Source organism: Elephas maximus, chromosome 4 (genome assembly GCF_024166365.1).
Source record: "Elephas maximus indicus isolate mEleMax1 chromosome 4, mEleMax1 primary haplotype, whole genome shotgun sequence".
NCBI classification, from domain to species: domain Eukaryota; kingdom Metazoa; phylum Chordata; class Mammalia; order Proboscidea; family Elephantidae; genus Elephas; species Elephas maximus.
In genome coordinates, this window is record NC_064822.1 from 59,919,926 (window position 1) to 59,942,182 (window position 22,257).

The 22,257-nt window shown below is 46.0% G+C and overlaps 1 protein-coding gene across 1 annotated transcript in view; it reads left to right on the forward strand.

Annotated features, from left to right (window-relative positions):
* The window catches only part of PRMT8 (protein arginine methyltransferase 8), a 112,986-nt gene extending 91,509 nt beyond the window's left edge, over positions 1-21,477 (forward strand). Inside the window, exons 7-10 of the mRNA XM_049884808.1 lie at positions 3,803-3,918; positions 11,195-11,345; positions 21,064-21,185; positions 21,454-21,477. Coding sequence (XP_049740765.1) covers positions 3,803-3,918; positions 11,195-11,345; positions 21,064-21,185; positions 21,454-21,477 — 413 coding nt within the window. The remainder of the gene's footprint in view (positions 1-3,802; positions 3,919-11,194; positions 11,346-21,063; positions 21,186-21,453) is intronic.
* The last annotated feature ends 780 nt before the right edge of the window (positions 21,478-22,257 follow it).

A 22,257-nucleotide genomic window follows, 5' to 3' on the forward strand; every position in this document is an offset into this window, starting at 1 on the left:
GCATAGTGGTTAAGAACTATAGCTGCCAACCAAAAGTCAGCAGTTCGAATCCGCTAGGCTCTCCTTGGAAACTCTATGGGGCAGTTCTACTCTGTCCTATAGGGTCGTTATGAGTTGGAATCAACTCGACGGCAATGGGTTGGTTGGTTGGCTCCATTTTTGCTAAAGAGGCTAGTGAGAAATAAATGGTTCGCAGAAAAAAAGGGGGTGAGAATCTAATGCTATAGATGGTCTGTCCCCTGAATAACTGAAGGAGGTGCAATCTAGCTGAAAAGGTAAGTAATAACACCCAGCATGGCAAAGTGGTGCAGGCATTAAGTGTTGGAAAAGAATTTCAATGACCGAGGACCTCTTTTGTGCCAGGTCTAGAGTTGTAGGTGCTGAGGACAGGAGAGTGCCTATGGTCAGGATACTTAGAGGTTTCACAAAGGCTGTGAGACTCAGCTCACCACTTGAGGACTGGGAGGGACTGTAAAGATCATCCAGCCCAAGGGATTTCAAACTCTGGTTGGAATTGCTGGATAGACTTGTAAGAAGCTAGCATCCTGGGTCCCAAGTCTGGAGATTCTGATCCAGTAGGTCTGGGTTGGGTTCAGGGATCTGTATTTTTAAAAACACCCCAGATGATTCTGAAACACAGAATCACTGAACCAAACTCCTCATTTTACAGACAAGTACAAAGACAGGGATTTACCTGAATGTGGCCACACGGTTTTGATGGTGGCAAAGCCAGAGCTTGAGCCACATAATGATAATAACTACTACATACAGAGTCCCTGGGTGGTTCGAACGGTTAAGGCACTCAGCGGCTAACCGAAAGGTTGGAGGCTTGAGCCTACCCAGAGACACCTTAGAAGAAAGGCCTGGCAATCTACATCCAGAAAATCTGCCATTGAAAACCCTATGGAGCTCAGTTCGACTCTGACAAGCACGGGCTCACCATGAGTTGGAATCAACTCAAAGGCAACTGGTTATGGAATACTTGTTATGAGTAAGGAGCTCTCTTATACACTTTACGTATAATATCACACTCGGTCCTCACAACAACCCTGTGAGGTAGCCATCATTATCACCATCTCCATTTCAAAGAAGAAACTGAGGCTTCCAGAGGTTAAATTCTTGCCTCTCTAAGGTTACACAGTAAATAAATGGTAGAGTCCAGATTTGAACTCCAAACCCTTAACCTTTACACACGTGGCTACTCAGGAACCTGCCCAGCCTGTGAATTGAGCTTTAACATAAGGCAGCATCCAGGAAGGCAGAAAGCAGGAGCACAGTTTCAGGTCTCCTAAGGAAGGGCTTTGAGCAAAGGCAACAGGGTTTTGTATGGACGTCGATTCTCTCTATTTAGGTGATTCAAATTCACCTACTCACTAAAATTTATTTGTAGTCCCCAAATTGATACTCAAAGTGTTTTCTTGGTTCTTCACCAACTTGCACAGAGCAAGGAAAAATTTGAGTCACCCAACAAGCATGCTTCCAGCTGAGGCCAAGCTAGGTGACCTCTGACTTCTTGTTTCAGCTCTCAGACTGTAAAGAGGTGTCCTTTTTGCAGTCTGGCTAGTGCCACACTTTTTGCATTTTTGTGCTTTTTGTTGGTGATTTTCACTGTTTAAAACAGTCCCCAAGCATAGTGCTGAAGTGCCATCTTATGTTCTTAAGTTCAAGAAGGCTGTGATGTGCCCTATGGAGAAAATATGTACGTTAGATAAGCTTTGTTCAGGCATGAGTTGTGGTGCTGTTGGCCATGAGTTCAATGTTAATGAATCAATGATATATACTAAATAAGGTATCTTTAAACAGAAACACACACGAATCAAGGTTGTGTATTGATCAGTTGACAAAAATGCTGTGACCAGAGGCTTGCAGGAACCTAACCGTGAAATTTCCCTGGGAGCAATGATCTAGTATTTGCTAAGTCAGTGTCCACGGTGACATGATAGAACATAACTGGTGCTAAGAATGAGAATCGATTGTATGTTTTATCTAGGGAGACGGTAGATGGCTATTTCCAGATTCTAGAAAGGGTTTCCTCTGGAGACTGCTCTATTGCCAACTGAGCAGCTTCCTTCCTCAACATGAGGTTTCTGTTGGGAGTTGGGCACTTAGCCTTGGGTTATTTGATGGCCTATCATGGTATATTATCCTTCAGCCAGAACTTCACAAATGCTCCCCCTCTGGGAGGTGATTATTTTCTCTGCCTTCTCACTGAAGAAGGTCTTTCCTTCTGAGCCTCAGAAAGGAATCTGAGTCAAAGGAGCAAAGCTTTTCACTGACCGTCCACCCTCCCTCCTCACACACCCCCTCTCTAACCACATATAGAGGCCTAAGTTCCCTAAGGCACCATTTGTTTGACGGATGTTTTAAAAGAAGATTTAATTCCAGCAGATTAGAGAAAAGCATGTCTACTTCAATACATTGCTAAACCCATCTGAAAAAACCGAGAAAAGAGATCCAGCTGCTCAGGAGCAAAAGCCTCTGCTAAGGGCATCCTCTCTGCACCACACGGAAAGAAGGAAACTATACTCCTGGGTTCCTGTCAAGCGGAGTCCCTGTAGCTAAAGGGTGGGGGGACAGGCTGGGTTGGGTCCCTGGCTCCACCATCTCCCTGATGTGTGAGATTGGGCCCAACATTACGTGTGAGTCAGATGTGAACTTCTCCCAGGCACAGCTCTCAGGCACTACTCGTCTGCAGCATGGAGGTATCCTCTTGGGGGTGATGGGTAGGTAAAATGAGGAATCTGGCCTCTGGTAGGTGATCAGTCAGTGATTACAATGATCAGTCAATGATAACAGTAACAATTACATCACTTTAGGGTGATACTGAGCCACCACACTTGCATTTATTTGCTCACCAGCATCCTGCCCCAAATCTCTTCTCCTCTTCTCCCCTCCCCTTCTCTCTCTTCTCCTCTTCTCTCTCCCTCTGTTTCTCTCACATCTCTCTCTCTCCCTTCCTCCTTCTTTTTCTTCCATCTCTCTTTTCTCTCCTTTCTGTCCTCTCTTCTCCCCCATCCCCCCTCTTCCCCTATCTTCCCCTTCCCCAAGCATGGTACGAGTAACCCAAAGGGGCCAAGGAGCACAGCTGGGATGGTTTGTGCCCCTCCGGGGGTTATTTCTTATGGGATGGGTCCTTAGTGAGTGGATTACAGCATGTGAGAAAGACAAAGAAGCTCATGGAACACCCAGCCCCTCATTTGCAGCTGAGAAAACAGAGTCTGAGAGGTGAGGTAATTTGCAAAAGGTCCTGACCAGTCAGTGGTGGTGATGCTGGGATTCAAGCTGTAGTTCGTTTCACTGCAAAGCTCATTAGGTTTCTCTCTGCTGCATTGAAGAGTGGAAAAGGGACGGGAGAAGGAAGAGATGGGCCTTCCCAGTGTGGAGAATGGCTTGGGCAAAGGCACAGAGACAGGAATATGGGTGGCAGATAGAGAGTTCCTAGGAGTCTCTGCTGGCTTGGAGAGGGGGACAGGTAACTTGGGTTGTAGTCCCGGCCCTACTGCATTCTAGCTGTGTGACCTTGGAGAAGTGTCTCAGTGTCTCTAAGCTCTAGCTTTCCTGGCTATAAAGTGGGAACTGCCTTTTCCAGAGGTACACGTAAGATATCGGAAATGAGCACTTGCATATTGCAAAGCTCCCTACTCAGGTGATGCTTCCTACCCTGTTGAGATGGGGGCGGGGGGAGGGGAGACAGGTTGCCCCTCAACCTCTCAGGCATGCTGTGCTCTGGGACTCAGGAGGGTCAAGGCAAGCTTCTGGGGGGTCTGGCTACCTGCCTTGATGTCTTTCTTTGTCCCCACAGGGTGGGAGAACGTCTATGGCTTTGACATGACCTGTATCCGAGATGTTGCCATGAAGGAGCCTCTGGTGGATATCGTGGACCCAAAGCAAGTGGTGACCAATGCCTGTTTAATAAAGGTCTGGAGACTCCTCCTGGTTGAGTCTGGGCATGCTGAGAACCCAACTGTGCCACCCTGGGAAGCCAGAGCTGGGGAGGGCCTGGAATAGAGGCAGCCCCTGCATGGCTCCAGCCTGGGGAGGCAAGCAGCCTTAGCCAGAGCCTTGGACACTCCATGGTGAAGCATAGAAGGCTGGTGCTCTCCTGAGAGCATGACTCCACGGTGGCACAGCTGAAGCGAGGGGGCCCAGGGCATGATCCCCTGGTGGTGTGAGGTAGGGTGGGATAGGGTTGAGGGGCATCAGAGGAGAGAACATCTGGAGGGCAGGAGGGGGTGCTTAGGTTTGGGAAGCTCTTCCCTTCAGAGGCGATGTCCATCTTAGAGAGGAAAGCAATCCGTTACCTCCGCAGGCTGTGTGACCACCACCCCTACACTCCCACCCCCAAGCACCCATCTGACCTGGGCCAGACAGGGCTTCCAGCCTCCCTCTTGAACGTTTTTGCTCGTACATGTTTTAAACATCTCTTCTTCAAAGCTTTCTTCAGTGCAGATGAAGAATAGCCAGTCAGCATCCTGGGCACACCAATCCTCAATGCATCCTATGGTTAGAGATACAGGAAAAGCTCAAGGTTCCCTTTTGCCACCCTTCCCTTCCAATCCCACGTTCTTCCCAGAAGTAACCACAGCTTATAAATTGAACTGAGTCTTCTAGTCCTTTCTATGTATGCGCTTCCATGGGTACATATATTGTGCTGAATCATATAAAACTGCTGACAGTAGGCTGCTTTGTATCTAGAAAAACACCAAGCCCATATGGTTCAAGCTAAGACATATATAGTTGTAGGTTTTTTTTTTAACGGAAAAATATAGCCTCATTATGCAAGACTTCACCAGTCCTGCTCCCCCTGACCCTCTTCTTGCTAAAACACACTTGTCTGCTCTGGTCCTATACTTCCCTTCTCCTCTGGCAGGTATGTGTTTGAGGGAGGGGGGGCAGGAGAACTCACAGTAGAATAAAGCAGAAAGAGCCCCCGGGATGAGAGGGCACTTCTGAAGGACTGAAGCAAACTGCTGTTCCACCCAGTTGAGGACGGTCTTTTGTCCCTGGACACAAGCCTTATTAAGAAGAACCGCGACCCTTGGTCCAAGCATCACAAGCATTTAGGAGGAACTTCAGAGGGCAAATAAAAGCAGATGGACCCTTACTGGTCTGATCAGAGGCTCCCTCCATTCTGTAACATCCTGTCTGAGTGGTTTGGCTCAGAGTCTAAGCCTAAGATTCTGCGTCAGCAGAGCTCTCACTCTCTGTTAACTCAGCCTATTCAAAGTCCACAAACTCCCAAAACCAAATCCATTGCCACTGAGTTGATTCTGACTCATGGCAACCAACTCCCTCCCCAGCCTCCCTGCCCCATTATAGGGTAGAACTGCTCTTTATAGAGGTTTCTTGGTTGTAATTTTTACAGAAGTAGATTGCAAGGCCTTTCTTTCCACCCACTGATGGGTGGGTTCAAACCACCAACCTTTTGGTTAGCAGTTGAGTGCAAAAACTTTGGACCACCTAGGGACCCTTATTCCAAGTCCAGGCAGCAGGAATTGTGAGCGATTTTGGCCTTTTATTTCTTCCTACCATTCCCTCCATCCCTGAAGCCTCTCCCTCAGAAACAAGGAAAGCACAGCTCCAAACGAGAAGCTTATTCATAGTGCAGAACATTCCTGCAACTATTGTAGGATATGTACAAATTGCAGCTGAATTTGCAAAAATGACACACGTCAGCCTTAGCTAAACATTAGGTATCTGCATGTAATGCCTTTAGCTTGGGAACAAATGAAAATTCCTTTTCAACGCACTTGGGCCCCAACTCCATTTCTGCCCCGACCTCAGCCCCCACGTTGGTGGCCTATTGGCGTAGTGGTTAAGAGCTCGTAGGCTTACCCAGAGGTTGGCAGTACACGTCCACCAGCCACTCCTTGGAAACCCTAGGGGGCAGTTCTACCCTGTCCTCTAGGGCTGCTATGAGTTGGAATCGACTCGAAGGCAAGGGGTTCGCTTTTGGCTTATCCCACACAGGAACCAGCAAGTGTCTTTTCCTTGGTTACATCTGAGTGCATCCAGGCCAAAGCAGCCAAACTTAACCAAGGCGGAGCAGGATGGGGTGGATTACAGAAATTCTGGGACACTCCTATCGAAACTCCCAAGGGCTCTGACGATGTCCCAGGACTGGCAATCTGTGATTAAGTCCTGCCCCCTCCCTGCTGTCTGTTACTTCGGTTCCTCTCAGTGTCTTCTGGAGAACCATGAGGACCCTCTGTGTTTTTACCTCTGCAGCCAGGACAGCCCTTCCCGTCAGCTCTTGCTAATGTGCTAAGCAACGTCTTGTGGATCCTGTTGGGAAAACACTTGCCCTTCTTCACACACTTAATTGCTATTTTCATTGCTATTAACGTTGCAGAGTGTGACACTTTATTATAATTAAGACTCTGTTTTGACCAGACTTCTGCTCTGAGACATCCATTTGTAACATTATTTAGTGGTGGGGATGGCAGCGGCCAGAGGCTCTTGTGAGTCACTTATGCCCGAGGAGCTCTCCCTGCATGAGGGTCGCCTGAGGCCAAGTCAGTGGGTCTCCCTTGGGGTCTCTGAGGTGCTGCCGGGGGCTGAAGAAAGAAAACCTTCCAGGTAGGGGCATGGGCTTCGGGCACTAACATAACTGAGTCTACAGACTTAGGGTCTGGGAAGTGTGGGCCTGAGCCCAGAGGGCTTTTGTGTCTTGAAGCCCAGCCACAGCTGATCTCACGCTCACAGATGGCCAGACCCTGCCCCCCCACCATCTGCCTCAATTGTCACCATTTTACCATATAGATTTATTACTTTCAGTCTTGAAGGACTTTGTTCTTTCAGAGGCCCCTATTAAAATGCAAATATCTTCAGGACTTATTCAACACTGTGGACTAACGCCTGAGTTGATAGCTGACATTTAGTTTATGGACATCTGAGAGCAAGACCCAATAGAAATGGAATCCCTGATAGATGGGGTGTGTGTGTGTGTGAAGTGATGTGAAGTGAGGGAGTAACCAGGGGTGTGTGTGTGTGTGTGTGTGTGTGTGTGTGTGTGTGTGTGAAGTGAAGTGAAGTGAAGTGAGGGAGTAACCAGGTCCAGATGCTTCACAAAGCCTACTTTCAGTTCTCCCTGTCTGTGACTAGGCCAAGGAGTTTGGATGCTTTTAGGTCTACTGTGGGGCATTGCTGAAGGTCTTAGATCCAGGGAGTGACCCAGTCTGAATGGACCTTAGGAGTTGAGTCTGGTGATGGTGTGGAGGAACGGCCTGGGGAAGGAAATTCTTCAAGTTTGAAGATTGATTAGTCAAACACACACTGCTGTGTATCAGGTACTATGGCACAAAAGGAGGGTACACTGACCAATAATGCGCAGCCTCTGCCCCTAACGGGCTCCAGTCTAGTGGCTGGGGCAAGGGTGGAGGTGAGAATTTGCTGAGATGACCAGGAGCAGATGTGAAGGCCAGGCGAGGCTGATGGCAGAGGAATCAAGAGAGAAAGACACCAGGCACCTTGGAAAAGGCCTGAGACCTGACTGGCTGTCCCTGACTGAGGAGATGGAAAAGTCATGAGAGTAGACACTGTGAGCTCAGCAGACCATACTATATGCCATTAGTAGAAATACAGTTTACCATGGCTTGCTCTTAGGACTCTCAAGCTGGTGGGAAACTTTAGACAGCATGTGGCCAGGAGGGATAATGAACATTATGCAGGGTGACAGATACTGGGTCTAAAATAATCTCCCAGGCTGGAGCAACAGGCTAAACTAATAAGATGACATGTAATGAATGAATGGGCCCTACCCTCGTGTCTTTGTTTCCTAGAGCTGCCATAACAAAGTACCACAAACCATATGGCTTACAAGAACAGATATTTATTGTCTCACAGTTCTGGAGGCTAGAAGTCTGAATTCAGGGTATCGATTGTGTTGGTTCCTTCTGAGGCTTTGAGGGAGAAACTGTTCCAAGCCTCTCTCCTAGCTTCTGGTGATGGCCAGTGATCCTTGGCGTTCCTTGGCTTGTAGATGAAGCACACCAGTCCCTGCGTCTGTCTTCACATGGAGTCTTCCCTCTGTTCCTGTTTCTCTGTGTCTCTTCTTCTCTTCTTATAAGGACACTACTCAGATGGGATTAGGACCCCACCCCCACCCTGTACTCCAGTATGGCCTAATGTTAACTGTAACATCTTTTTTTTTTAGATAACAACATAAGAGTTTTTTTTTCCCTTTTTTGTGTGTGTTTTAGATGAAGGTTTACAAAGCAAATCAGTTTCTCATTAAACAGTTAATACACATATTGTGTGGTGACATTGGTTGCCGACTCCATGACATGTCAACACCCTCCCTTCTCAACCTTGGGTTTCTCATTACCAGCTTTCCTGTCCCCCCCTGCCTCCTTGTCCTTGCCCCTGGGCTTGTATGCTCATTTAGTCTCATGGGCCTGTCTAATCTTTGGCTGAGGGGTGAATCTCAGGAGTGACTTCAGTACTGAGTTAAAAAGGGAGTCCAAGGCCCATACTCTTTGGGTTCCTTCACTTTCTGTCACACTAGTAAGTCTGGTCTTTTTTTTTCGAGTTAGAGTTTTGTTGTACATTTTTCTCCAGCTCTGTATTGGACCCTCTATTGGGATCCCAGTGAGAGTGGTTGGAGGTGGTAGCCAGGTACCATCTAGTTGTGCTGGACTCAGTCTGGTGGAGGCTGTAGTAGTTGTGGTCCATTAGTCTTTTAGGCTAATCTTTCCCTTGTGTCTTTGGTTTTTTTCATTCTCCCTTGCTCCAGATGGGGTGGGACCAGTGGAGTATCTTAGATGGCTGCTCACAAGCTTTTAAGACCCCTTAACTGATAACGTCTGAAAGACCGTATTTCCAAACAAAGTCATTTTCACAAGTGTTGGGGGTGGGAATTTGACATATCTTTTTGGGGGACACAATTCCATTCATAACAGCTGGAGTCCCAGAAATAAAGGAATAAGGATTATAAGAGGGGTGTGGTGGAGGGAGTTGGGAAGACTTAAATGCAATATGAGCCAGCAGTGTGCAAATCTGAGGTCAGAGGCTGCTAGAAATATGTCCCAAACAAGGAGTGTGAAAATCTGCTTTGGTCAGTATTATTCTCAGTTTTGAAAGTGGTAGAACTCACCCAGATGACAAAGGCCAGGATGATGAGGGGTAAGAAATCACGACTTACAAGAAATGAATGAAAAACCAGAGGCAGTGTAGAAGAAAAAATTTAGGGTACCCATGTGAGTTGGAACGGGCATTCAGCATATTCTGTGGGTGGAGTTACAGAGAGACAGTTATGAGTGGGCTTCATGTCTTGAAGAAGGACCTGATGATTGGAGATGGCAGGAGATGGAAGGAGCTAACTGGCAGGTAGTGAATTGACCACCGCAGAAGCTGTCCAAGCAAGAGCTAGATGGCTGCTTATTGGGAATGCTGCAGAGAGGATTATCCAGCTGGATAAAGGCTCAGCTCGAGTGAGGGCTGCCTTTATCTGATTCTGCATGCCCGACTCAGGGTTTACCAACACAATTCATTCTTACTTCTCTGTCTTTGGACTCTAGGAATACCATGTAACTTGCACCTAAAGTGACATCCAGGGGGTGGGGGCTCCCACATACCCTTAATCCTGGAATCCCACCCTCTCCTCAATCAGTGGGTTAGGGAGCCTCAGCTTCCATCACAGGACAGCATGACTAAGCACCCCAGGCCAAGCAGAACCCCCTGATCTGATTGGCCCCCCTTACTCATACCTCCTGCCACCCACCCCTTTGGAAGCAGCACTTCTCTTCAAAGTCCTCAGGATACTTTGCATCTGTTTTTCCTTTATTTATCTTAGAAATATATAGAAATAAAAGCCACGTTCTGTCATGTCATAGCTCTTTTGTCTATTCCCATTTTCTTGTTCTACACCCTCAGATTCCTCTTGCCTAATTATTCTCCACATGTTCCATTATCTGGGTCCCAGGAGGACCACTTGGAACCATTCCAGGTACACAGGTGTCTGTCTGACTCTTACTGAGTTTTCAGGACAGAGGTCCTTGCTACCCAACCCTGACAAGTGGTAAGTTCTTCCTTGAGTCTAATTGAAATCTGTAGCCATATCTCTTGGCCACTTGCCAGGTTTGCCCTGTGCCAATGGAGTCAGCAGAAGACAAGTCAGCATCCTTCACACTGAAAAAACAATGCATTGCAAACCATCTTTCAATTACACTTGCTCCCCATACAAGATTGATTTTCAGCCACTTCTCAGCTGAAATTGTTAAAATTATTTGTTCTTCTTGTTCTCCATTCCCCAGCCAGAACTGAAAATTTTCACCTCATTTCTCCACTTTTTATTTTTATTTTTTTTAACAGTCCAGCCTTGTCATAAATGGTCTGCACAGCTTCCTAAGCACAGTCTGTGACTTTCTGTGGGTTTGGATTCGTGCTCCTTGACTAATACCCAATGCCTCCTATTACAGGAATTTGAATATCAAAAAATTGGAAAATATAGTCTGATTCATCAGAATCATGAGGAGGGCTTGACAAAACACAGATGGCTGGGCTTCACTCCAGAGTTTCTGAGTCAGTAGGTCTGGGATGCCCTCCTATCCCTGACCCCCAAATTTGCTCCCAGGTGATGCTGATGCTGCTCATCTGGGGAGCACACTTGGAGAACCACTAGATGAAGATGAAGAGCCCTGGTGATGCAGTGGTTAAGAGCTCAGGCTGCTAACTAAAAGGTGGGCAGTTTGAATCCACCAGCCGCTCCTTGGAAACCCTACGAGGCAGTTCTACTTTGTCCTATAGGGTCACTGGGAGTTGGAATCGACTCGACGGCACACAACAACAACAGATGAAGATGGCAATGCTGAAGCAGACCAGCTTGAGGCTATTCTGATTTGGTCTAGGGGTGTATTGTCTAATTAACCCTTCTCTCCTCTTCTCTCCCCATCCCCCACCAACTCCCACACCCAGCACATATACCTTCCTGATTCTGTTCTTCTCAGGTTTTGATTCAAATCCATTTGCACCATTGCCTGGGCATACCCTACCCTAGAAAGAATGGAGGAGGTAATTGGAAGGGTGTTGGGTGGGCTTGGGAAGTCATCCCAAGAATAATGTAATTCCCAGAAAGTTTGCTGACAGTAGTCTCTCAGGGGAATGAAGCTGCTGGCAGAGCAGGCTTTCTCTCGAGACCAGGACCCAGACCTGGTGAAATTGATGTTTTTGGCGTTCTCTCTCCCCTGGGCTGCAGGAGGTGGACATTTACACGGTGAAGACAGAAGAGCTATCATTCACATCTGCATTCTGCCTGCAGATACAACGCAATGACTACGTCCATGCCCTGGTCACCTATTTTAATATTGAATTTACCAAGTGCCACAAGAAAATGGGGTTTTCCACAGGTGAGCTGTTTGTTGATTTTGCAGTCCTTGCCCCAGCCCCCGTGTGTTCTAGAGGGTTTGTGGGAAGGGGCTGTGGTTGGTTTCGGCTGGGGGCAAGGTACTGGGGCACTAGCCAGGGACTCTTATTTGGCATCTGGTAAACCTTCTGCAGCTGGGAGAAAGTACATGTCCCCCACACTCTCTGCTGTCCAAGAAGGAGGTAAAGAACAGCATGGTTGGGAGACCACAGCTGAAGACTGCGTTAGTGAGGGAGAGGCAGGCGGAGGGACCATGGATGGATCCTCCCAAAACTTTTCAGATGCACATTTAATTAATGTTTACTGAGCATATTCTATGTTCCAGACCCTATATGAGGGGGGTGAGGATACAGAAATGAAGAAGATTTCTATCTCCACTGCCATGCCTTAGTTCAGGACTCATTGTATCTTTTAGTGGACTGCAAACTGGTCTCTATGTCTCCTTCCTTCCTTCCCTGCTTCCATCCCAAAAGGCATGAAATCCATCCTTCATTAAGTCCCTGACTGCTTTCCCCAATCACCACACCCACTGCCCAGTTTCCCCTCAGAGTGCCTGGTTGCTTGTAGTAGATAAGCCCAGATTTCTTAGTCTGGCAATAGGAGCTTCTCTGACCTGGCCCTAGCCACTTCTTCAACCTCATTTCTAATCCCCTCCCTTGCCAAGTCTTCCCAATCTTTGTCCCATAGCCACCACACCACTCAAATTCTAGCCATACTGAGCTCTTTGTATTTTCCTAAACTCGGTGAAGCTTCTTAAGTCTCTGGGCTGTTGCCTCTGTACACAAACTCCTTGCCCATCAGGGGTGTTCTAAAGTTGGGAGGGTGGTGGCTGCTCTCTGTCAGAAAGCTTTTGCCATCTCTCTTCCTCCCCTGTCCCCACCTCTTTACCTGGCCAACTTCAGCAGAGGCGAAGTCTTTCAGCTCTGGGGTTATTTTATCTTCCCCGTTCCGTTATGGGTCAGGGTTAAGTGTGCTTCTCAGGGCTCCTTAACACCCCATACATATGTCTATCATGACAATGTTTAAAGTGATACACACACACAAGAACAAAACAAAACAGTACAGAAGGGTATAAAAGTCAAGGAAAAATTTAGCTGCTTTATCCATCCTAGTCCTGCTCCTCAGAGACATATATTATTAATAATTTCATATGCATCCTTCTAAAAATTTTAATGGGTGCACAAGCACATACATATCTATGCACTTTTTTTTTTACTTTTTATTTTGGAATAATTATGGACTCATAGGAAGTTGCCAAAATAGTACATAGAGTTTTACGAACCCTTCACCCAGCTTCCCCCGTTGGTGGCATCTTATATTACTATAGTATAATATCAAAACAACTGAAGTTGATCAAACATTCAGTCAAGATGCATTGATAATTATTGGTGATTGGAATGCAAAAGTTGGAAACAAAGAAGAAGGAGCAGTAGTCGTTGGTGACAGAAACAACGCTGGAGATAGCATGATAGAATTTTGCAAGGCCAATGACATTCATGGCAAATATCTTTTTTCAACAACATAAATGGTAACTGTACATGTATGTCTCACTGAATGGAAAACATAGGAATCAAACTGACTACATCTGTGAAAGAGACAATGGATAAAGTCAGTACCACCAGTCAGAACAAGGCCAGGGGCTGACTGCGGAAGAGACCATCAATTGCTAAAATGCAAGTTCAAGTTAAAAAAAAAAGCCGAACAAAATTAAAACAAGTCCACAAAGAAACATAAATTAGATCATAGTATACACACTGCCCTCTGCTACGTTTTCTTTATTTAACAATATATCTTGGAGGTACTTCCATAGCCTTACAGAGGTTATCTAATTTCTTAAACAACTAACAGGATTCCACTGTAGGGTACACCACCATTTATTTAACATTTCTATTCTTTTTGCAACCATCAGTCTTTTCCACAGGTAGATGGATAGGGTCACATTTCATTGATCTGCATTCCTGGCTCTTAACACAGTTCATAGTAGGTGCAAGCCAAATCTCTGTTAAATTAATATATGACCATTCATATATTGTCTATTCATGTAAAGTCTTTCTGGGAATTGGGAGCAAATTGGTTGAAGGTGAGTGTGTGTGTGTGTATGTCTGTGTGTCTGTGTGTGTGGGGGCAGGGGGGAGGTGAGTTCTAGCTGAATTCAAGGATATGATTATTCACTTTCTGAAGTCATTGTGATAATGATCCTTTTTCGCCTGTGGACAGAGGGGGCAATCAGTGTCTCCTGGCCACCAATCCCAGAGTCTTCTGGTCTCCATCATTAGGCCAGTGCTGGTATATCACTGATTGAAGAAAACACGGATCCATGACCCTGGTCATTATCACCTGATAACTTCCTTAGTGGAGCAGCAGAGAAGCTCATTTTTCTTGTGGGCCAGAGCAGCCAGGAGGAGGGAAGGAGATTTTATCTTGACCAAGGCTGGGTAACCTTCAGCCCACAATGGTGAGGGAGTGAGGACAGTGAGGGAGCTGAGGAAGGATCTGCTTGAGGATCATGGATGTGATTGAACACTAAGGATGGAGCCATGGTGGCTCCAGGATGACGCTGAGTCAGGCCTTCCCCTGCTGCTGGTGATGATAAAGTCAGTGGGGAAGAGCATTCTGGAAATAGTTCTGGGTTTCTAAAGCCTAGGATGTAATCTCTTAGTACAGCCCCCTCAGCTGGGGCCTTCCTTTCCCCCAGATGACCTATTTCCTATCCCTGAGGTCAGGTAGACAACCTACTAGACCCCCTGTCTAGAGATGATCCCAGCTGTGGTGGCAGGGATGACATACCTGATGCCCTCACATGGAAGAGGATGCTTGGTTAAGCTCAAGTCTAAAATCAAAGAAGTCTTCTCTGAGCTGCCTGGGAGGTGGTGAGGATTTTCCCTCAGTGTTGAAGTCTCCAACCCATTGGCTCATTTCCTTCCTATTCTTTTGTCTCACTCTAGCCAAGTCCCACACAAGTCCCCATGAAGTGGAATGATGAGGAATATGTTCTGTAATTTAAAAAACCATGGTTCTAAATCATTGTCTGAGCTTACTCCTCTCTCCCTTTGCAGTTATAGCATTAGGCCCTCCCTTTGGCACAGAAGAAAACCTTGGTGGCATAGTGGTTAAGAGCTATGGCTGCTAACCAAAAGGTCAACAGTTCGAATTCACCAGACACTCCTTGGAAACCCTATGGGGCAGTTCTACTCTGTCTTGTAGGGTCACTAGGAGTCGGAATTGACTCAATGGCAATGGGTTTTTTGCATAGAATTCCAGAAACTTAGTCTCTGAAAGTATATTCTCAGGCTCTATATTCCTTTGCTTCCTATGACTTAGTTCAATAGTTCTCAAAGTGCGGGGCCAGATTAGTAGCATTAGCATCACCTGGGAATTTCTTAGAAATACAAATTCTCCAGCCCCAACCCAGACTTAGATTAGAAATTCTGGGGGTGGAGCCCAGCGATCTGTGTTGTAATGAGCCCTCCAGGTGATTCTGATGCAAGCTCTAGTCTGAGAAAAACCAGTGCTTTAATGCAAGACTGCCCTGAGCAAGATGGTTGGGAATTTGACCAATCCTTTCCTTTTGGGAAAGCAATTCCGTCTCCTCACTGAGGTATACCCTCTTGTCTCTCCAAAACTTCAGGCCTTTGGCTGACATAGCTCCCTTGTTGCAGAATTCCCAAATAGGTAGAGATCTGGGGAAAGAAAAGAGATGGGTCTAGCTGCCTTCCCAGATACCTTGGGGTGTCATTGTAGGGTTTTGCTATGGGCATGTAGCAGATTTCTTTTCTGGTTAGCATGGGTTTGGCAGTGGATAATCTATGAAGACCTCTGCACTCCGACCACTAATAGAGTATTTTCTTTTTGTCTTTAAGAATCTCAGATGCACAGAATTAGATCAACCATAATCCTTGGTTCACGACATGTTGTCATCATTCATTAGGCCATATGTGGCTTATTTATTTATATTTATTAAATTATTGAATCAATCAATTTTATTTATTAAATTATTTAATAGATTAGTAAATTCTTTATCAATATAAATATTTATCATTTTATTTATTAATACCAAAACTAAACCCAGTGCCGTCAAGTCGACTTGGATTCCTAGTGACCCTACAGAAGAGAGTAGAACTGCCCCATATGGTTTCCAGAGGGTGGCTGGTGGATTTGAACTGACAACCTTTTGGTTAGCAGCCATAGCTCTTAACCACTATGCCACCAGGACTTCTTACTTATTAATGTGTTTTAATTATTGATTGATATAATGGTTTATTATTAGTATAATGAACACCTGTGAACTCAGCCCTAATTCAATAACTAGAATGTAGACAAAGCAATTATTATTAATTAGATTGTAAATAAAAAAAGAAACCCAAAACCATGGCCATCAAGATGATTCCGACTCACGGTGACCCTATAGGGTAGAGTAGAACTGTCCCATAGGGCTTCCAAGGAGCGCCTGGTGGATTCGAGCTGCCAACCTTTTGGTTAGCAGACGTAGCTGTTAACCACTACACCGCCAGGGTTTCCAGATTGTAAATAGTACCTAGGAATACATTTATTATTATTTATTAGCCTGTAAATACACTAGTTGATATCAAGAAGTAAATTATTATTAATTGGAATAGAAATGTTCTTGAGAAATATATTATTAATAGCTAGAATGTAGATGAATCAATCCACATTGGCATAATAAGCCACTGTGAGCTAAACCACCTTACGCAATGACTCTGCCCCTGCCCATACCTTTGCATCTACCTGAATGCTCCACCCCATTCCATCTTCCTATTTCTCCTCCAGAGGTGAGTATTCTTCTGAATTTTGTGTTCCTTATTCCCTTGTCTTTTTTTAAAAGTTTGATCACATGTATGTGTATGCCTAGACAATCTGTTGCTTTGCCTCATACATTTTGAACTTCATGCAAAGTGTCTCTCGTTATATGGCCCCTCCCCATCAGCCCCCTACCTAGCTTTCCGGCTCAGCCCAGCGGCAGCTGGCTCTGGGACGCACTCAAAAGCACATCATGTATTGTGCAGCTTGAAAATGATCCCTGTTAATGGCTCTGGCGTCTGCAGCTCCAGGCAGAAACCGTCCCAAACGGGCACAGGCACCCAGGGTTCTAGGCTGTGATAGCAGGCACAGCTGGCCCCCCCCACCCCCCCAACATCCTCAGCAGGGCTGGGTGGGCGGGAGGGAGTGTAGAGGTAGAAATGGGAGACAGGAACCCTGGGGCTGCAGTGCTACTTCATTCAGGAGAACTGTGTGGTGGGTGGAAAGGCAGTAGCCTGAGCAGCAGCACGCCTGGGTTCGAATCTTAGTTCTGCCGGTATTCAGCAAGATGACCTCGAGCAAGGTGCTTTCTGGACCTTGGGCTCCTTACCTGTGAAATGACTGGGTTGCTCCTGGATTTTTGACATCCTGCGATATTGAGTCATTTTCTAAGGTCAAAGAAGCTTTTTAGTATATAATCTTCAATTCCCCATAAAACTTGTGACCGCCTAGAGCATATAATTCCAAATTTATAGCTAGAAAATGTATTAAGTCCCAGAAATAACTATAAGCCATTTAGCCATTCAGAAGTGAAACAGAATTCCATGTTCTTTCCAAAAGCACCAGGAAAAACCTTGTGAGTGACTCTCATTTGTTCTCTTGGCTCCCTCTCCTCGCCATGCCCATTCTTGATCACAGCTCCGACTACACTTTCCTGCTATTTACCTGAGTGTCTTCTTACATAGGGTGTACGATCTGCACGGGGCAAGTCCGTGTTCATCTTGGTTACTAGTGCCCAAATTTAGAACCATACCTGCTTGAATAGATGATGAATAATGAATGAGGGCATACAAACACTTGCACTTGGAATGCTGTGGGCAGTACTGACCATGCTCACTTCAGAACAGGGAAAACTAAAACTGGCCATAATCTAGAGCCCAGAGACTGTGATGGGGAGGGGCTCAAAGGAGGGAGAAAGAAGGAAGTTGGCCTGTGGGGTCAGAGTAATAACAGTAGGAAAGTATCTTCAGACTGGGGAAAGCTGAAGGCCAGATATACCATCTTGATGGTTATAGACTGGGGCTGAGACGGGAGGGAAAGATGTGTTCACTGGTGAAGAGAATTCTAGATGTCATCCATAGCCATTTGTTGAGTGCTCACCATTGTGCAAAGCACCAATCTGGATACTTCTCCAGACATTTTAGACCACTAGAGTGAGGCAGCATGCCTTTGTAGACTAAAAAAAAAAAAAAGCCATGGTTTATAGAAAAATAAAGTCATATACCACATTCCATGATAATTAATACCTAGTGCAATGGCTTAGCCCTGGTGGCAGAGTGGTTAGGAGATCAGCTGCTAACCAAAAGGTTTGCAGTTCAAATCTACCAGCTGCTCCTTGGAAACCCTGTGGGACAGTTCTACACTGTCCTATAGGGTTGCTATGAGTCAAAATCGACTTGAGGGCAATGGGTTTGGTTTTTTGGTTTGGTTTAGTGCAACGGCTTAGAAATACCCTACCAGGGCCTTAATATGTTATAAACAGGGTAAGCATATAACTTATCTTTCAATGAAGGAAGCTTTTGAGAGGGAAAGGGAGAGCTGTTAATAATTTTGCCAGGACAACAGGTGTAAACTGGAACTGTCTCGGGTACAACAAAAGGTTTGGTCACCCTGAGTATAGTATGCTTTCCTCTTTCACATTTTATCTAATCTCCACAACACCTCAGGGAGTAAGTATCATGAGCCCCACTCTACGAATGTAGCAAAAGAGCCCCAGGGTGAGAGCTTAAGTATATGGCCAAGTGGAGGCTGGACCCTGGATCAGTTGTTCCTAATTAAATGTTCTTTCCACTATATCTACAAAAAGATGTTGTTAGATGTGTAAAGATTGGCTTTGTGCAGAGATTTCAACCCTGGCTGTGTACCTGCATCACCCAGGGGAAGATATAAAAATCTTAACAAGCCTATCCCCTCGCAACTGCCCACAATCATGAAATTCGAATCTCTTGGCTTAGGGTCAAAACATCTGAATTTTAATATTTCTCCTGGACACCCTGATGGATAACTAGGATTAAGAAAACTACTTTAGACAATTAGTCTAAGGATCCCTGGTGGCGCAGTCATTAAAACAATTGACTGGTAACTGAAAAGGTCGGCAGTTCGAAACCACCGGAGATTTCAAGGGAGAAAGATGTGGTCTGCTTCTGTAGAGATTTACAGCCTTAGAAACCCTATGGGGTCACTATGAGTTGGAATTGACTCGACGACAATGGGTTCAGTTTGGGTTAATGGACCCGTGATTGAAATGAGGTTTTTAGGGGGAGCCTTTTGATGTTAATGTCAAGGAAAAAACACCACTTTCCTCCAACTCAAGACTGGCATGTCTTTTGGGGCCTCCATTAGAGGCAGACTCCTGGGCTTGGGGGGCCAGTGAACCTGAGCCCATGGAGTCTCTGGGATTCTCAGAAGGCATCTGATTAGGTGATAGAAGGAGGCTTTTTGAGTCTCCTTGCCTGAAGGTCTTTAGGAACAGGAGAGACACCTGTCTGTGCTGGCGTAGGTGGCAGTGGGGGTGAGAGTGCCATCCGTCATGCACTGACATTCTCTGCACATACCCGGAGACTCTCTTTTGACAATTTATTTAGATGTAGTTGGCAGGAAGGGTGCTTGAAGCAGGTGGACTTTGTAGACAGCAGTGTGCCTTAGAGGCCAGGAAGGCTGGGTGGGTTTGGGGATCCAGGGTTGGAGAGGCACAGATTGCATGTTCATGATCCTCCTCCCCTTCCAAATGCACAGGCTGTGCTTTCTCCCCATGACCTTGAGTTTGAATTGATTTCCCAACTACTCACACTGAAGGCTTCTTGAGTCTCCATGCAAACCATAGACATTCAATCAAGCCAGTTCATTGCTAACGTCAAAGAAAGGCAGACTATTCAACTGTTCAACTCTATTAAAAAATGAGGTTTAAAAGAATCTTAGAGATCACTGGGTCCATCATAAAAAACCAGAAAAACCAAACCCATTGCCATCACGTTGATTCCGACCCACAATGACCCTACAGGACAGAGTAGAACTGCCCCCATAGGACTTCCAAGGAGCTGTTGGTGGATTCAAACCACCAACTTTTTCATTAGCAGCCATGTCACTTAACTACTGAGCCACCAGGGCTAATCCCAATCAATGGTTGTTGTGTGAACACTCTGGGAGTGTTCATATGATTGTGGGACAGCTCTAATTCTTCCTGGTGAATTTAAAATCTGCTTTCTAGTAATTTCCAGTGACTGGCGTTAGTTCTACCACCGAAGCCACGTACAAGGCCACATATAATACTTCTATGTGATAGTTTTTGAAGTATCTGAAAGACATTTATTATGTTCTCCTCAAGTATTCATATCTTTAGCACTGGTTCCAAGGGGGAGCATTACTGCATCCTGTATCCTGGTGGAGGAAGGTAAAAGCATGAAGGGCCAAGAGGAACTTACTATAAAATGGGTTCTTCTACAATCCACAGATTCCAAAGGCCCCAGTGTAATTGAACGTCTAGGGTACATTGAAGTGTCACAAAATCTCTGCTCTTTGGATTCTTACCTTCACTCATTTATTCAACATGTATAGCTCTTCCGAACACAATGGTAGGCACTGAAGATCTAATAGTAAACAAGGCTGGCATCGCCCACACTCATAGAGACTGAAGTCTGTGGAGGATGCAAGGAAGTGGAAAAAGGAAAAAAAAAAAAGCATTTATACTGCAATGTGAAAAACACTGTTAACATAAGTCCACAATGCTGCATGAGCCCCTAACCCAGGCTGGGTGGTCAGGGAAGGCTTCTCACAGGAAGTGACTTCGAAGGATGAAAAAGGGAAGGTCTAGGGAGTAGGAAGGGGAAAATGTTCCAAAGACAGGTGCTGCTGGAGAAGATGACTCATAAGGCAGGACCCCCAACATTTAGCTGTAGAATGTGTCATGTGCTGAAAGGAGAGGGATGGAATTCATGGCAAATACAGAGGGGTGCAAGCATCATCAAGGCTTTGGCTCATGTAGGACGAGTGAACTGTGGACCAGCGTTGGGGCTGTGGAGCGAGAATCATGCTCCATACCCTTTTTATCCAGTTAGGAAGTCAGAGGGCACAGCTGAAGCCCCGCAGTAGGCTGGACCAAGAGTGCTTGGTTCAGTTCCAGAGCACAGAGAAGTGAGCAGGGAAAGCTATTTGTAGGATTGAAGAGAAAGTACATGGGATGTCAGTGGGACTGGAGAAACTGTTTTAGCTGTGGAGTTTAGTACATACGTAAATGATGTCATTTAACGGGAGGTAGGATGGCCTCCAAATCTTTGTCCCACTCTGTCAAATTAATTAAAGACAGTAGCATTTTGAGATTCACTTGTGTCGATGAGTGTGGTTGGTGAGAGTGTTTTCATCTTCCACTCCTTGGTATGAGCTTGTTATATCAGACGGTTTTTCTTCTGACCCCTAGCTGAGCTCAGCAATCCTGAGGAACTGTGAATTTGATGGGAAGGTGAGGTCACTGGGGGTGAATGGGGACTCAGGTGGATACTTGCGGGCAAGCTACAAAGACTGGGCGCCTGACCCAACAAGAGTGTTAGAGGATTCAATGAGCCCCAGGGGAAACCCAGAAACTTCTACCCCAGGTCCTGACCTCCACCTTTCTGGAGACAGCTTCTCTCTGATTCTTCCTTCCCAACTTTTCTGTCCTTGGCCCTCAGCCCCTGATGCCCCCTACACCCACTGGAAACAGACTGTCTTCTACTTGGAAGATTACCTCACTGTCCGGAGAGGCGAAGAAATCTACGGGACCATATCCATGAAGCCAAATGCCAAAAACGTGGTGAGTGTTGAGGCAGCCTCTGTGTGGGCTGGAGTCAGAGAGGAGAAGGGATCCATGGAGCTGAGTCCCAGGGAGCTCCTTTGTATGACCCACTTGCTAAGATTTTTTAGTGCCTTGTGCACAGTCAGGAGAGTTACTGAGGGAGGCAGTAGTAAGCCAGGTTTGGGTGTGCCTGGTCATAATTGGAGGACCCCAAACTAGGTCCCTCAAAACTCCCAAACTATAGGTTTTCTCTAGGCCCCCCTCTGGATTCTCCCTCTGCCTTGAGGACAGCATCCAGATCTTCATGTGAGGGGCTTTGAGAACACAGGATGTTGCCCTGGGCTTTACCTCCTTTAGCAGGAGCTAGACCAAGAAAAAATTTCTGCTGGCCTGAAAGATATAGGTTCAAATTTCTTCAATTAGCCTGATGGGTTGGAGCCTGTGTGATTCTCTTTGAGCAACCCTGGGTGTGGGCATATGCATTAAAAGACTTAGAATGCTTTCAGGGTTGTGCCACCGAAGACTCAACCACCTACTTTGTTTTCTCCAAGATGAAATCAGAGGGAACATTTTTCTATTATAACAGGAAGAATTTTAGTTAGAAATTGAAGAGCTTCCTATGAAGATAAGGAAGCTTTAGAAAAACTCCTGAGGGCTGTTGGGGAGAACTCCTTAGCTAGAAAACAATAAGAACACAATAGCCATTCATGCCTCTGGCTGCTGCGAAGAGACCTGCCTGGAGGGAGGGCATGCTGTGTCTTATGTTGGACCCAAAGTGGTCTTGGGGTGGGGGTGTCTTGGATGATCTGTTACCAGCATGAGGAAGTGAGACTTATTGGCAGGAAGGCCAGAAAACTGGTAGAAGTTAGTACTCACAGGTCCCAGAGAGGAAATGACAGCATGCCTACAAGGGGCTACACCTGGGGACAAGGCAACAACAAGCTGGAACTATGGAAGGGGGCTTATGCACGGCAATCAGGGTGGTGTCTCAGGGTTAGCGCTAATGCATGCTAAAGTCTTATTGGTCACTTTAATGGTTCCCTGGGTAGTGCAAAAAATTTGCCCTTGGCTGATAACCCACAAGTTGGTG